The following is a 13,771-nucleotide window of genomic DNA, read 5'->3' as shown; positions in this document are numbered from 1 at the left end:
TCCTCTCATTTATACTTTTAACATAGGATTTATATGTACATTAAATATACTTGTGAATTAGTATTTAATGGCTGTTTTTACAAATATCTAATTTATGCTGATACAATAATTACGACATCAGTATTACCTTTAAGAAAGACTAAGCACCCAGAAAAAGATTTAAATTCTCAATCCTGTGCCTCTGTTTTAGGATATAAGTCTTATCACCACAAATTATACTTAATAAAGACTAGAAAAATGCTTCTAAAAATTTGTAGGATCTTAGATTATTTTCAAAGTGGGCCATCAGAAAGAACTTAGCTTTCACAAAAGGCTAAGGTCATCAAATCATCTTCAGTGTAGGGTACCTGCACGTGTATTTTCGGGACAAACACATTTAAACTTCTTACAAGTTTTTGTTTTTGCATGTGGTATCTTATGGATGACTCTTTTATACATTAGAATCTGCCTTATTTATCTTTATATATGTTTGTTTTAAGGCTACTGGTAATAAAAGATTTATTCAAGAAAAGGGTATGGATATCAGAATGCTACCTAAGATGCATAAACATGTCATCAAAGTAGAGAAAATGTTCTCCAATATTTTTGAGACAGTTTGATCAATCTTTAAAAGTGAAAACATAATGAGATGACTAAACGGTAGATTATTTTGTGTGTGCATGCTAAGAAAAAAGCTATTGCTTTAGTTTGAGCTCTTCAATGAGTCTAATTGTGGTAAGGAACAATAAAATCAGTTTAAATATCTTTAAAGATAGAATTTTAAATAGGCATGAATTATAGTGAGAACTGACTTTTAGTAAACATGATGCCTATTACTCTAAAACATTCACTTTATTTACCTAAAGAACATAGATTGCTTACGAATCTTTTTAATCTCTAAATATAGATTAGCTTTAATTATTTTGTGATTCTTACACTTTTTTTTAATGTAACTTTTTTTTGGTTCAGAACCATTGTTCCTAAGTTGTGTACTCAAGTTTTGGGAAATGTCTATTTAAAAGTTGTTTTGCTATACAAGTGTTTTAAATATTGTATCTAAGAGAGTAGCCTGGACTTAAAATATTTGAAATCAGCTTATGCGTGCCTTTTAATTTTTTAAAAATTTCTTACTGCCACATATGGTGTGAAATCACAGTGAGTTGCTTAGTGACATAATGCAGTATCTGCTTGCTGTTGGAGCCTCACATCAGATATTGGAATTGTTCCTGTGCCAGGCTACAGGAAAGAGGATGTAATTGTTAATAAAATACACCCAATCTTTTCTGTGCTGCAACAATGTGTAGTAATTTGTTTTCTTCATTTGTTTCCACTGCCTTTGTGTGCATACTATAAAAGATCAAATTCTCTTCCAGTCTAACAGTTCAGATGTTCCCTAATTTATTAAATGCCTTTATTCACAATTCGTTTTTTTAGGTTATTCGTAATGCATTATAGAATTAACTAATGACTGTTTATTTTTATTACAGTATTTAAAATATGTAGTTACTGCCATTTATATTGTGGAGTTTGCAGAATTATCAATTGTATAAACTAAACCTTTAAATTAGCTTGGTGTGAGGACTCTTTAATGCTTGCAAAGAGGGGATGGGGTTTGTAGTTAAAGATTTATTGCTCCAGTTTCCCTTATGAAGAGGCAACATTATTCTCTATCCTCAGTTAACTACTGAGTCATCTAGTTGTGCTAGTACATGTCCGTAGCTTTTTTTTTATGGCCACCAGAATCTTAAGAATTTTCAGTGGTTTTGTACTTCTGTTCCATTACCTGAAGTAAAATAAGCATAGAATCTTGGCTAATTGAACTCTATATACATCATTTCTAATGCCTCATTTTATATTAAGGATCCTCCATTTGTCACTTAAAATTTCTCCAAAGCTGTTACTATTAACTAGCTCTTGTTTTCAGTTGTCTCCATTTTCTGCTCATTTACCCCCAGAACCATCCATCTGTTTTGTATTACTGGCCATGAGAAATTCTGAAGAAAGGATATCATAGTTTTTGAGACTTGCCACTCCCTCCAGGAGCTTACGAACTCTCAAATACCAGAGTGTTACTAACTAGTGAAAAGACCTAAAAGGACCACTGAAGGTAAAAGAAGAGCCAAAATCTAGAATGGGTGTTGAAGCCCAAGCAAGGAGGTCCCACTTTTTCATTTGTTGACTTGCTACTTAATGGTTAGTGGTGGTCTTGATTCCTTCACCATCACCTTTGTTATTCATAGTGTTTTTTGTTTGCCCTTGTGTTTCTTTTCTTGAACATTCAGTTGTCCATAATCACGGAGTTGCTAGTGGTGCAGCACCCTACATTTGCATTTGCTGATACACTGCACTATACATTTTGTAGCAGATATGCCATTGTTGGTTTTCAGATGATTGGATCACATTCCCTGATCTCTGTTGTGTATCTGTAGTTACTAGAGTAACTGATACGCAGCTAGGAAACAATGGAAGGGGGATACAGAGGGGACCCAATATAAATTAAAATGGTGGTTGGGGGGGTGGGATGTTGTAATTGAACTTAATTGGAAGTCAATTAAAAAGAAGTTGTTTTCCTGAGCCTCCAGTGGTTGATTAGAGGTTGGAACAGTTGTGTTTTTTATACATACTTCTTTAGTCTTTCTATGGCTGAAGCCAGTAAGTTAAAATCTTCCGTGATCCAGCAGTTTCATTATCACTCAAGCAAAGGTCTGTGTATCTTTAACAGTGTTGGTATGTTATTTAAGATTGGTACAACTGTTGATTAATAAACCTGGCTTATTAGAAGAAAATGGGGTGGTTCTTTGCATACTTTTGGGTAATGATTGTTTCCTTCCTCATTTTCCAGGCTTTCACTATGGATTAAGTTAATGACAAGTAACATAAGGAATTAACAAAGGAATACATAATTGCAGCTGGTTCTATGCGCTATTGAATCTCTTATTGTAAAGTGGCATAAAGAGGGAGCAAAAGTGGTTTTATGGTCCTACAAAAGGAAATTCGTTATCTCCTTATGACTGCTGTCAGTAATATCCCTTATATGTTTAGAGCAGAATTTAACTTTTTATTATACAGTATGTCTATATCCTATCGGTCCATAAAGTGGGAATCCTTTTTAGAGAGGTTAAAGTATTAGAATTAATGGATGATGAAATCAAAACTGCACAGCCAGCTGTTACCTCCTAATTTTTCTCCACCAAACTACCTAATTTCATTTGGAATGGTGACTGGAGCTTGGCTGGTCGTCTAAACCTGTTGGTTTGCAACTAAGGAAATGAGGTTTTGTGCCACGTGCCCAAGCTAGTTGGAGCCCTAACTGCATTCTTTCTACATACGCTGCTTTTGCATTAATATTATAAAAGCAGTGATAAATGAGCTACACATTTAAATGACCACTATTGTGGAAAATGATATTTTTGTTCCATACAGAAAATGTTATGGTCTACATATGAGTTGTCACTAAACTTCCCAAAGGAAAAAATGATTTTCTTTTGACCAGGAGCCCAATGTGATAACCAATACTTTTCCTATCAAACTCCTGTAAGTAGATGCTAATTTAAGATACTTCAGTGTGTAATAATCTGAATTTTAGAAGCGGACGAGGCAGGAGTGTATGGCAAAGTTGATCTAAGAATTGGTTTTATTTTACCCTTGTTTCTAAGGTCTTCCACGCAAGTAAATTGAGCAAAGTGCCATTTGCAGAAGAATTCTAAAAATTTCAGTGACTTGTATGAAACAAACTGCACGTAATGTCAGGAAACAAAGATAATAGTTTTAGCAGAGGTTTACAGCACCAAAGAAAGTTCATAGCTTGGACATCATCTAATCAATATACGTGTATCAAATTTCAGTAGTTTTTCTGTAATGGTAAATTTACATAAGGCTTTTGTTCTTTGTTTCTACAGAAGTTATGGTAAAGATGTGTTTTGAAATATGTCTTAGAGTTGATGGATTATTGTACAAGGGATACATAAGAAACAACCATCAGTTCTAAAGACCAGCGTGGCTAAAGATTCAAAAGGGCAGGATCATGAGTTTATATTTAATAAGGTGCATTTTCTTGGGCAAAATTGATTACCCTCTTAGTTTTTAAACTGGAATTATCCAACTTTTATATTACCTCATTCTACATTTATCCAAATTTATGTCTATCAACTTTTATAGATGACTATCTCCAAAATTCCCCAAATTTTTATTATTTGACTTTTAGAAACTTCTTCCTTAACTCTAGAAACATTTGAAGTAATTTCTCCTGAAATGAAATCTCATTTTTTGATGGGTTAAATATGTGCTGGTAAAATTACAGAATTTCAAAAATAACCACATTTCTTCAACAATTTAATTGTAAAGTGAAATCCAAATACAAAGATATTAAACTGATGTGATTGGTTTCTTCTTGGTTCGACATGCTTTAAAATGTCAGCTTTGTCTTGTACATGCCAATAGGACATCTTTTTGTCTGGCGTATGTACAAAAGTAGATACAGGTGGCTTGAGGTAAGGCTTTTAATTACTGAAATTACTATGTAAACAGCAGTGGAATGTTAGCATGTTGAAGTTGCAACTTCTGATGCTTTTCATGTAGTCTCTACAGCTAATTATTCCATATTTAAAATAAGTTGGTGCATATTCACACTCTAAATACCTATACAATAGAAATGTTTGTGTAGTATTTTATTTTCTTGGTCAAATACACACTTTGTTTTTAAAAAAGGAAAGCAATTTTTACATGTAATTTACATTTCTCCCAAGGTAAAATGCTTTGGATGTGAAAATAACCTGATTTACTAAAAACGGAAGCTAGGGTTCTTTTCAGACAATGCAAATTTCCGTTATTTCCTCTAGTTTACTTGGAGAGAGGATGTAGGAGCTAAGAGGTCACAACTTAAATTTCACAGTATAAATTTGCTAAATAAGAAACATGGTACTGAGATACTCAGTTCTTTTAACAGATCATTAAGCTAGCTTTATATTAAATTTCAAATGAATTCCTTCAATGTTTTAAGCTAGTTAAAAACGACTCCTTTTTTACCCTTGTGAAGTTAACGAATACTGCCTGCCCCTTCCTGGTTTTTCAGTTCTGAGAATCTGCCGATGACTTCGAATCGCTTTACAGACTTAGCCTTTTTAGAAAATAATTTCCTCAAATTGAAGGCTTTATTTAAAACTAGCAATTGCGGAAAGTGAAATTTTCTTCTCAAAGATCTTGGAATAATATGACTGTATTCGGTACCTCTCGTGCCTTAAGTATTTTCAACCTTAACAAACTAGATTGTACAAATTTTTAACACTCCCAGTTGAAAGGTAGATTAACTTATGTTTAATGTTTCAAAAAACGAGTATTTAGTGCACTAAAAATCTTCTAAAGTTGTTATAAAGAGCGAAAGAAGAACTAGTAAATGTCTAAACGAGATGTTTTCACTGTATATTTTTTCTTTTAAATTTAGCTTTGTGGGTAATTTGGCTAAAGAAATAGAATTTACTGTAGGAATACTGGGCAGTTCGTTGCGTTTGAAACATTAATCCTGGCATAGACAGAATTTTTTTTAAAAAGCATGTTGTGGGTATACGGCATTTTTTTCTAACTGAATTGTACATTTGTACTGTGCCTTATCTCTGCCGTGTGCTCCCCGCTTTGGTCGTCTAAGAAGATTCTTCCTTGGACTTGCTGGGTGACGAGATTCGCGGGGTTCTGGTTCCGGGCGCTGAGCCCATCGTGCCCTCGCACGCGGAGAAGGCCAGCCGCTCGCTAGTGGGCGCTGTGGCTCCGTGGAAGCCGTCGGCGTGGTGGCGCTCGTCCAAGCCCTTCTGTGGGCGAGCGCCTCGCCGAGAATCCAAGTGAAGAATTCCTGCCACCTCTCCATTTGGGCGCTATTTGTCACCGTCAGCCCTAAACTCCAGGTCACCTTGGGGAGGACGTGAGTGTGTCCCGGAGGCTAATTAAGGAGAAAGTGCCGCGGCGGGCGCGGGTGTGCCGGCGGCACTTGCCGAGAGAGCGCTGCCTTCGCGGCAGCGAGGCGCGGAGGTGCGGGCCCGGGACGTCTGCGCCCGGTGTCTGCTGCCCCGCCGGCGCCGCGCTCCCGGGAGTCGTGCGTCTTCCGGCCCCGTTGACTCAGGTCAGGCCTCAGCTGACGTCTGGAACCGAAATCAGGTGTGAACGCATCGCTGGGAGGCCTGGTGGGGGCAGCGAAGGGATGCGCGTGCGGGGCGTGAGCCAGTCCCTGCAGAGGAAACACTTCATTTTAAGGAGGAGGACCCGCCGGGAAACCTACTGCCTTCGACTCCGCAGGGAAAGTTTCGCTCTCGACGTCGTCCCTCTGTTGAAGTTAGGACACTTGCCGGGCAACGGAAGGCACGTGCTGGGCGCAGAGACAGGTGGCCCCGTGCTGTCCCCGCTCCCTGCTCGGCCGTTCCTATCAGGGTCCCCATCCCGCCCCCTTGGGGGGAGCCCGGTGCGCGCGCAGACCCCCCTCCTTCGGCGTCTCCCGGGCGCTCAGCTCGCGCCGCCGCCCGGGGCCGGGGGCGGGGCTCACCTGTCAGCCGGCGCCCCGCCTCGCGGCGCCCAATGTCGGGCGGGGGCGGCTGAAGGACGGGCTGGTCGCCCAACCGGCGCGCGGCTGCCGTGCGACGGGCCAATGGGCTGCGCGGTGCGGGGCGGGGCCCCGCGTTTATAGTGCTCTGACAGCGCGCCTGCCGCGCTGACTCTCCTCGGCGGGGACGGCGGCGCCGGCCGGAGAGAGGAGCTGCGCGCAGAGCCGGTCCCGGCGCCCTCCCCGCACACAAAGGCCCGCGCGTCCGGCGCCCGCGGCGGGGACCGAGCCCCTCCTGCCTGCTCCGCGGGCCGGGAGCCGCGAGGACTGAGGAGGCTCCCGCGCACCCAGGGGCGCCCCTCGCCGCTCAGCGCTCCGCGCTTCGGGACATGGAACGGCGCCGACACGGCGCCCGCGCGCTCGGGCCGCTGCCCGCCCCCCTGGATCTATAGTGCGAGGCAGCCCCTCTCGGGGCGCACCGCCGCCGCCCGCCCGAGTCGTCTCTCTGCCTTTGTGTCCCGGCCGCGCGCCTTCCCTGCCGCCCTGAGCCCGGCACCCTGGAGCCGCACGGGAGCCGGCCGTCCGAGCTGCGTCCGGCGCGGCGACCCGGAGCCCCGAGCCCGCCGCGCCGCCGCGCCCCGCGCGTGCGCTCCCGCCCCGCGCCCTGAAGGCCCCGAGGGGAGCGCCCCCGGCCTCGGCGACTGCTGGAGCTGCTCGGCGCGCCCCGGAGCTGCCTGCGGTCTGCTCCTTGTCTGCCCGGAGGATTGGGGTTCTCAGCCGCGCGCCCCGTCCCTCCGCCGCCCGGAGTGCGCGGAGCTGGGAGCGGCTCGGCCATGGCCGCGAGGAGGGACTCCTTGTGGAAGTACTGCTGGGGAGTTTTGATGGTTTTATGCAGAACTGCCATTTCCAGATCGATAGTTTTAGAGCCCATCTATTGGAATTCCTCGAACTCCAAGTAAGTGGCGTCCGCGATCTCCCTCGGTCCCCGCCCCGGGGTCCGCCGCGCCGTCCCGAAGGGAAGAAGGGTCGGACCGCGGAGCCTCGGAGCCTGTTTCTGGAACCTGGGTTTCCCCGCTGCCCTAGTTCCCTGTGCTCTATCCCCGCCACATTTCACTAGGTGGAGACTCCTCGTTCGGCTTTCCAGCCGGAGCGCCAGCCCTAAGGGGCGTCCTCTCCGCCTTCGTTCTCCTAGGCGCTCCCGACGCTAAAAAGCCCCTGGCGGCTCGGGTGTCACGTACGGGAAGGTGTCCGATGGCGATACCTGACCCTCTTGTATTCGAGAACGGAGATCCTGGCCACAAACAGGGCTAGCTGGCGCCCGGGGCTGGCGGGCTCCGGAGAGAGGCGGGGATGCTGCGCTCCGGAGGAGCGCCGGAGCGCGGCCCGAGCCCCGCGGGCGGGCGGGCGGGGCGGCGGGCCCGGGGCAGTGGAGCGTCCCCGGAGCGGGGAGCCTGTGGTCCCTGGGCCGCCCGCAGCGCCCCGGAGCCCGCGCGCTTCGCACCGCGCCGCCTGCTCTGCGGGAGAACTCGGGCGGCGAGCCTTCTCCTCCCCGCCCGGGAGACGGGCCTTAGGCTTCTTCCGGAGAGCCCTCCGCAGGTCGGCCTCTCGCTTAGCTTCTAAACCAATGGCCCCGAACTTTGTGCGGTCCCGATAGCTGACTCGATCTTAAGGACGCTTCCTGTAAAGCTTAGGGCCCTGCCCAGCCGGCACTGCTCCCGAAGCCTTAGCGCTTGGGCAGCCTGGGCAGGAATGGATCCCTGGATACGACTTGCTTTTATCAAACAGTGCAGCCGAAAGAAAGCCAGGCCTTCTGGAGATTAACTTTCAGCGTGAGCTACCAGACTCCTTTCAGAATTTAGAATAGGCAATCCATCCCTAAATATATATGGTCATGACTCGTAGTTAGTCATCTGTTCTTTCAGAATTGGATATTACCTCATTCTCGGGATACATTTCGAATCACAGCCAAGAATATTTTACAGAACCGTGGAATTTTAGCCTTGGGAAAGTTGGGAAAAGTATGGAAATATTGGCTGGTTCTAGGAGTAAGCATTTGCGATCAGAAGCAAAATCCATCGCCTAATTGAAGTCGAGCAAGTTTGGTATGAATTTAGGAGTAAAGAGATGGGGGATTAATTTAGAAATCACGTCTTAATTAAAAAATCGTAGCCACTCTTTAAAAAGCGGTAAATTTCAAATTTATCAGCAGGTTAATCAAAAATTCTCTTGCAGCTGTAAATCGGATTAAACAAATTCCTGTGTGATGCTAGATGGCACTTTCCAACACTGCGCATGTTTGAAAGTTACTTAATGCATTCCTCCTTCCAGGTAGCCTGATCTTGTATGGACTTCTGATTTTCGTTATATTTGTTGAGGAAGTAGTGACAGCGGCATCTTTACACCGATACCAAATCGTGAGGCACCAGGGGCTGTTGGGCTCGGACCTGCGCGCACAGCCGGCGTCCTGGCGAGGCAGGCCGGGGCCGGGCTTGGAGAGCGGCGGCGAGGCCAGCCAGTGCGCATGTTGTGCCTACAGAGGTCACTCTTCCATGCACAATGCTGTGCGCCAGTCCCACCTCCTCCGCAGGCGGCCTGCTCCGCTCCGCTTTGCACTTTCACTGATGGACTGTCTTTGGGGGCTGAATTTTTTCCCCCATCAGGATTTAAATTTATTTTTAAATCTTGCTTAAAGAAATTCCCATGAACCCCTCTGGCATTCAGCTCAGTATACGTATCTTTGCCTTAACTGCTAGTTTGTGTGTTATCAGAGAGGAGGATTAGAAATTCCTACTTAGGAAAAAGGTGGCACAATAAGTATTACCTCCTAAAGTTGGAACATAAGTATCTTCTTTTCGTAATGTGTTGGGGGGGGGGGGGCGGGGAGTGTGACTGATGTTAACTCACCATCCTGTCGGTTAGGATTGGTCTGCTTTTCTGAGCTGTAGTCCCCGATGTAGAGGCTTGCACACTGGAGGGAGAATCTGCCTCCCTTCAGTGAGGATGTTGCTCTTGGTGTGATTGCTCCGGCCTTCAAGAGTAGAATTTCTTTTAAAGTTCTTATGATAATGGCTTGCCTGGAGGACTGGATAATTTGTCCCTGGAAAAGGTTTACTTAAAGTATACAGCTGCCTGCTTGAGACATCAGGAGGATTTCTTCCTGGAATAATGATATGAAAGAGCCTTTTCTAAGTTTCAGAATGAGTAAAAACCCCTCGTGCCAAGGGGTTGCTTTATTTGCGGGAAGTTGCATATGTTTATTTCCAGAGAAAAGTTTCAGTCAGTAAATGCAATGTGGCAGGAAGGTCATCAAATGCATTGAAGTTTCACATCAGTTCACGTGAACTGTGGAACAATTCATTTGTAATGAAGCAACCATCAGTAATTAGATTTGTTTCGTTCACAGGTCAGCTTTTTTAGCAGGTGGTCGACATAGGGAGCCTGAAGCAGCTGTTTGGATCCAAGGTCCAGAAAATCCTTTGTAATTTCCCTGTCTCCATAACTACTTTACCCACACTATCTGCTCCCATCCCTGAGAGTTTCTGCAGTTATGGAAAGAAGTTCTATACACTGAAACATTAGCGACTGCCCTGTTAGGTTCTTCACATTGCCTCCATAGGCTCTGTTAGAGTTGCGCCTGTTGCAGCCATTTGGATTGTTTAGCTATTTATTTTTTAACTCGAGTGAGAATAGCAAAGCCTGGCTTTCATTTCTAATTTAACATTTCAGTGGAACAATTTTTTTCCAAGCAGGGTGTTATTGCTAAAATGAAGTAGTTGGCTCTTTTTAGAAAAATATTAATTTCACTTTAGGGTGAGCAAGCCTGTATTGGTATGGTATTCGAGAATGAATTACACTGACTTCGTTGAAAATTTCAGTAGAACATTAATTTCTTATGTCTTGCGGTGCTGTTGCCTATGCCCCACACACTAGTTGGTTAACAAAGCAGTTTGCTTTTCCCATATCATTTTTCCCTACATAATACTGAATTCCTGATATTGATTGACTTGATACAAAAGAATGGCTCGATAATATCCAGATAACCTATAATACGTGGGCTCCACCACAGTCGGGCTCTGAATAAATATGGACCTGTCAGAGACTGATAAAATAAACTACAATGGATAGTGCTGTTTAAACAGTCCATTCAATACCATATATAAGCCAGCCTGCCCTCCATTGTGTCTGAAATTCTTATTTTTGTAGGTAAACAAATGCACATTCAGCACAGATTGAATAGCCCCTTGAACTATGCTCCACAGTTTGCGTTTGGGTTAATCTTGTCAGTTTTAATATAGAGAGAAAAAAGCACACAGCACCAGGGGTGGAATTGTTAGTGCTTTCACATCCACATTCCTTACATTTTGTCAGGATGATAAACCGTAGGTAATGGACTGTCGTTGTTCTGCAGGACGACTGAGCCAGGGAAATCACAAAGACGAGCTCACGCGCTATCTCACAACATGCTTGGTAGCCTGCTTTTCAGAGAGAAGAGAATTTATTTGGGAATCGTGTGTCTAGTGACCACACTTTTTAACCCCAGCAATTACAGCCTCAAGCCTCAGAAACGGGAGCTGGAGGTTAAGATGATTTGTTAAGCACTTGGTTCTAAATCTTTCACAAAGCGTAGCTCTTGACACTTGTCCTATCCATGCAAAGAAATGCAAATTACTCCAACATTCCTGAATGTTTCTGACTCCTAGGCTGAAGTAAGAGGACAGGTGAATTAGCCATCATGGCAAGGCCAGCTGAAAAGGACATTGCAGTGGTTTCTCCATATGGAGTCAGCTGAAGAATAATCGGTATACTCAGATTAATTAGCATGAAACCTCTTATCTGTACCTTTACTGAGATAAATCCGTTGGTTGGGGGTCAGCACGATAATTACCCTCAGACCGACATTGCAATTGGAGCTACTGAATCCTTGCTACCTTGCCTTCCCCTGAAATGCCTCAGGTAGCTCCCGGAGGTCGAGTGTGACACCTGCTTTAGAGCGACGTTTCCCAGGGCGCTCACCTAATGGGGAACGACTTGAGATCCTAGCATGACTGCAGCGATGCGTCATAGGAATGGGAGTGGCAGGGGAAGGAAAGACAGACCCTCTTCAAAAAAGAACATTTTTTAAAGAAGGATATTTCTTTAACATTTTGTGAAAACTTTATTCCTAAACTCTTCCATTGCAAATTAGACAAAATGAAGCGCTCTTCTAAGAAAATTAACGATTACCATGGTACTCCTGTCTGCCTAATCTCTGCCTTCGTTTGCTGCTGACATAAAGAGCCTGTTTTTCAGGTCACTTATCATACATCTACATAGATTTGCTTATGAGCTCACCCTTTGTGTGGCAGAGGAGAGCCTTAAATAGGAGTGTTCAACTGTTTAAAATATTTTGATTAAAATATGCAGAACCCATAGAACTATAAGCTTCTAGTCAGGAATTAGCTCTTTCAGGGACGAGCCCTCCTGCCCCCCTGTTTTAGGGGAGGAATTAGAATGGAGCTGGGAGAGGAATATAAGAAAAGCAAAGAAGGAAGGATGGCGAATGGGACAGTGTTCCGAACAGCTTGGAAAAACTCCTGTGGCTTCATTGTCTCTCTAAAGCCAGAGTACAAAGACATAAGCAATTCAGCCCTTCTCCCATGATGGAAAATGTAAACCGTTGACATGGCTCCCCTGTTTAACTTGTTTAATTCTCATTTTAAATTCAGTACTATACTAGCCGTGTGAACTCTGAAGATTTCTTTAGTAATCCATTTTGTAGTTCCGAATCAAAAACAAAGTGAAAGGGTCTGACACAATTTGCTTTTATTTTTAGGCAAATCAACCCTGGTCATAGTTAATAAGGGGATTACAACCCAGACTAGGTCTTTACAGATGTAATGTAAATCAAGGGCAGAGTATAAAGAAACTGATCCCTTTTGATTGAAGTATGGTAAAAAGGCATAGAGAAACCAGCAGCAGTAATCTGATTGTATGGCAATAAAACCACCATTTTCTGTCTTTCAGATAAAAATAATGTGGTAAATCCATGCAGTTCATAAGATGTAAAGGCAGATAAAGGGTGAAGCCATGGCAACATATAGATTAGCTTGATGTTGGAAATGACACGTCTCTGAAAAGGGAGTAGAAGCGTAGGCCCTTGCTCCAGGCTGTTGGCTATTATGTGAGACCCACACAGACTTGGAAACTGGGATTAGAAAGTATGAAAGCCCTGCTTGTGGCCTGGGGATGGTTAGAGCAGGAAAGAAAAGCTGCTCAGTTCTTGCTCATTGGTGGCGGATAATACGGCAAAGGTAGATTTCATTGCCTGCCTGTTTCAGAGGTTGAGATTGGGCTGATTAAAACTTCAGATCAGTGCAGTTGTGAAGGCCTGCGAGATCTCCCTTTTAACTCCTGGCCTAACAGCGGCAGCCATTCTGTAGGATTAACTGCACTTGGCGGTCCTTGCCTTAATCTATTTGGGCTTCAGGCAGGGACATGCTGGGAAGGAACAGAGACCAGAGGGGATAGGTAGGGCTGGAGTTATCTGGAAAGAAAAGAGAGACCTTTTGATTTCAGCCATCTTTCAGACCCAGTGCCATCGCACGCCGCATGGGAGAAGCAGAGGTAAACATTATGCATTGTCCCTCGCCCTCAGCCAGATAGATCTTCTCAGTTTTGTCTTTCCCACCCTGAAAAAAAAAAATCTAATAAAATAAATAAAAAGGGGAATTGAGTTTTCACTCAAATCAGTGCTAATCCAATATACCCTAAACCAGTGGGCTCTATCTAGATGAAATTTTGCTCATAAATGTGAGTCTTAGCCCCTGCATTGAATCGGATAGGTGCCATTCGTGTGAACGATAGGATTATAAAAATGTTAGCGCTGCCCAGCTTTAAAGTTAAAAACAAAAAAGAATTGCCCTGCTGTGGAATCTTATTGCCTTCTGTCCTGAACAGCCTTGTAAATGAGCTGGACTTTTGTTTTTGCCTTCCACACTTTCCATTTTAGTCATTAAACAATATGAGCCGTTGAAGCCGTGATTGGGTTCCATGCAGAGAGACATCCGTAGTTGGGTCAAGCCAGAAAGGAAATATTTGCTTTATTGCCTCCTATTTGGTGTTGCAGAAAAGTCTCAGCACTTCTTCAGCAGAGTCTGAACTCTTAAGACATTGACAATACGGAAACTACAAACACCCCAAGTGCCTTTCTTGATGGAGTGGGTAAGGGCATTCGGTGTTCTCCTAACAGCAACTCGGGGCCTTTCTAGACTAACACGTTCTGTGAGTGTC

General features: G+C 44.2%; 1 protein-coding gene across 1 annotated transcript in view; it reads left to right on the top strand.

The window, feature by feature from the left end:
* The first annotated feature begins 6,669 nt into the window (after nt 1-6,669).
* The window catches only part of EFNB2 (ephrin B2), a 45,124-nt gene continuing 38,022 nt past the window's right edge, over nt 6,670-13,771 (top strand). The window contains exon 1 of the mRNA XM_070579262.1: nt 6,670-7,457. Within this exon, the coding sequence (XP_070435363.1) occupies nt 7,336-7,457 (122 nt within the window). The 5' untranslated portion in view covers nt 6,670-7,335. The remainder of the gene's footprint in view (nt 7,458-13,771) is intronic.

Source organism: Equus przewalskii, chromosome 16 (genome assembly GCF_037783145.1).
Source record: "Equus przewalskii isolate Varuska chromosome 16, EquPr2, whole genome shotgun sequence".
In the NCBI taxonomy this organism is placed as follows: Eukaryota; Metazoa; Chordata; class Mammalia; order Perissodactyla; family Equidae; genus Equus; species Equus przewalskii.
Note: the sequence above shows the minus strand (reverse complement) of the source record. Positions and strands in the feature narration are given on the sequence as shown.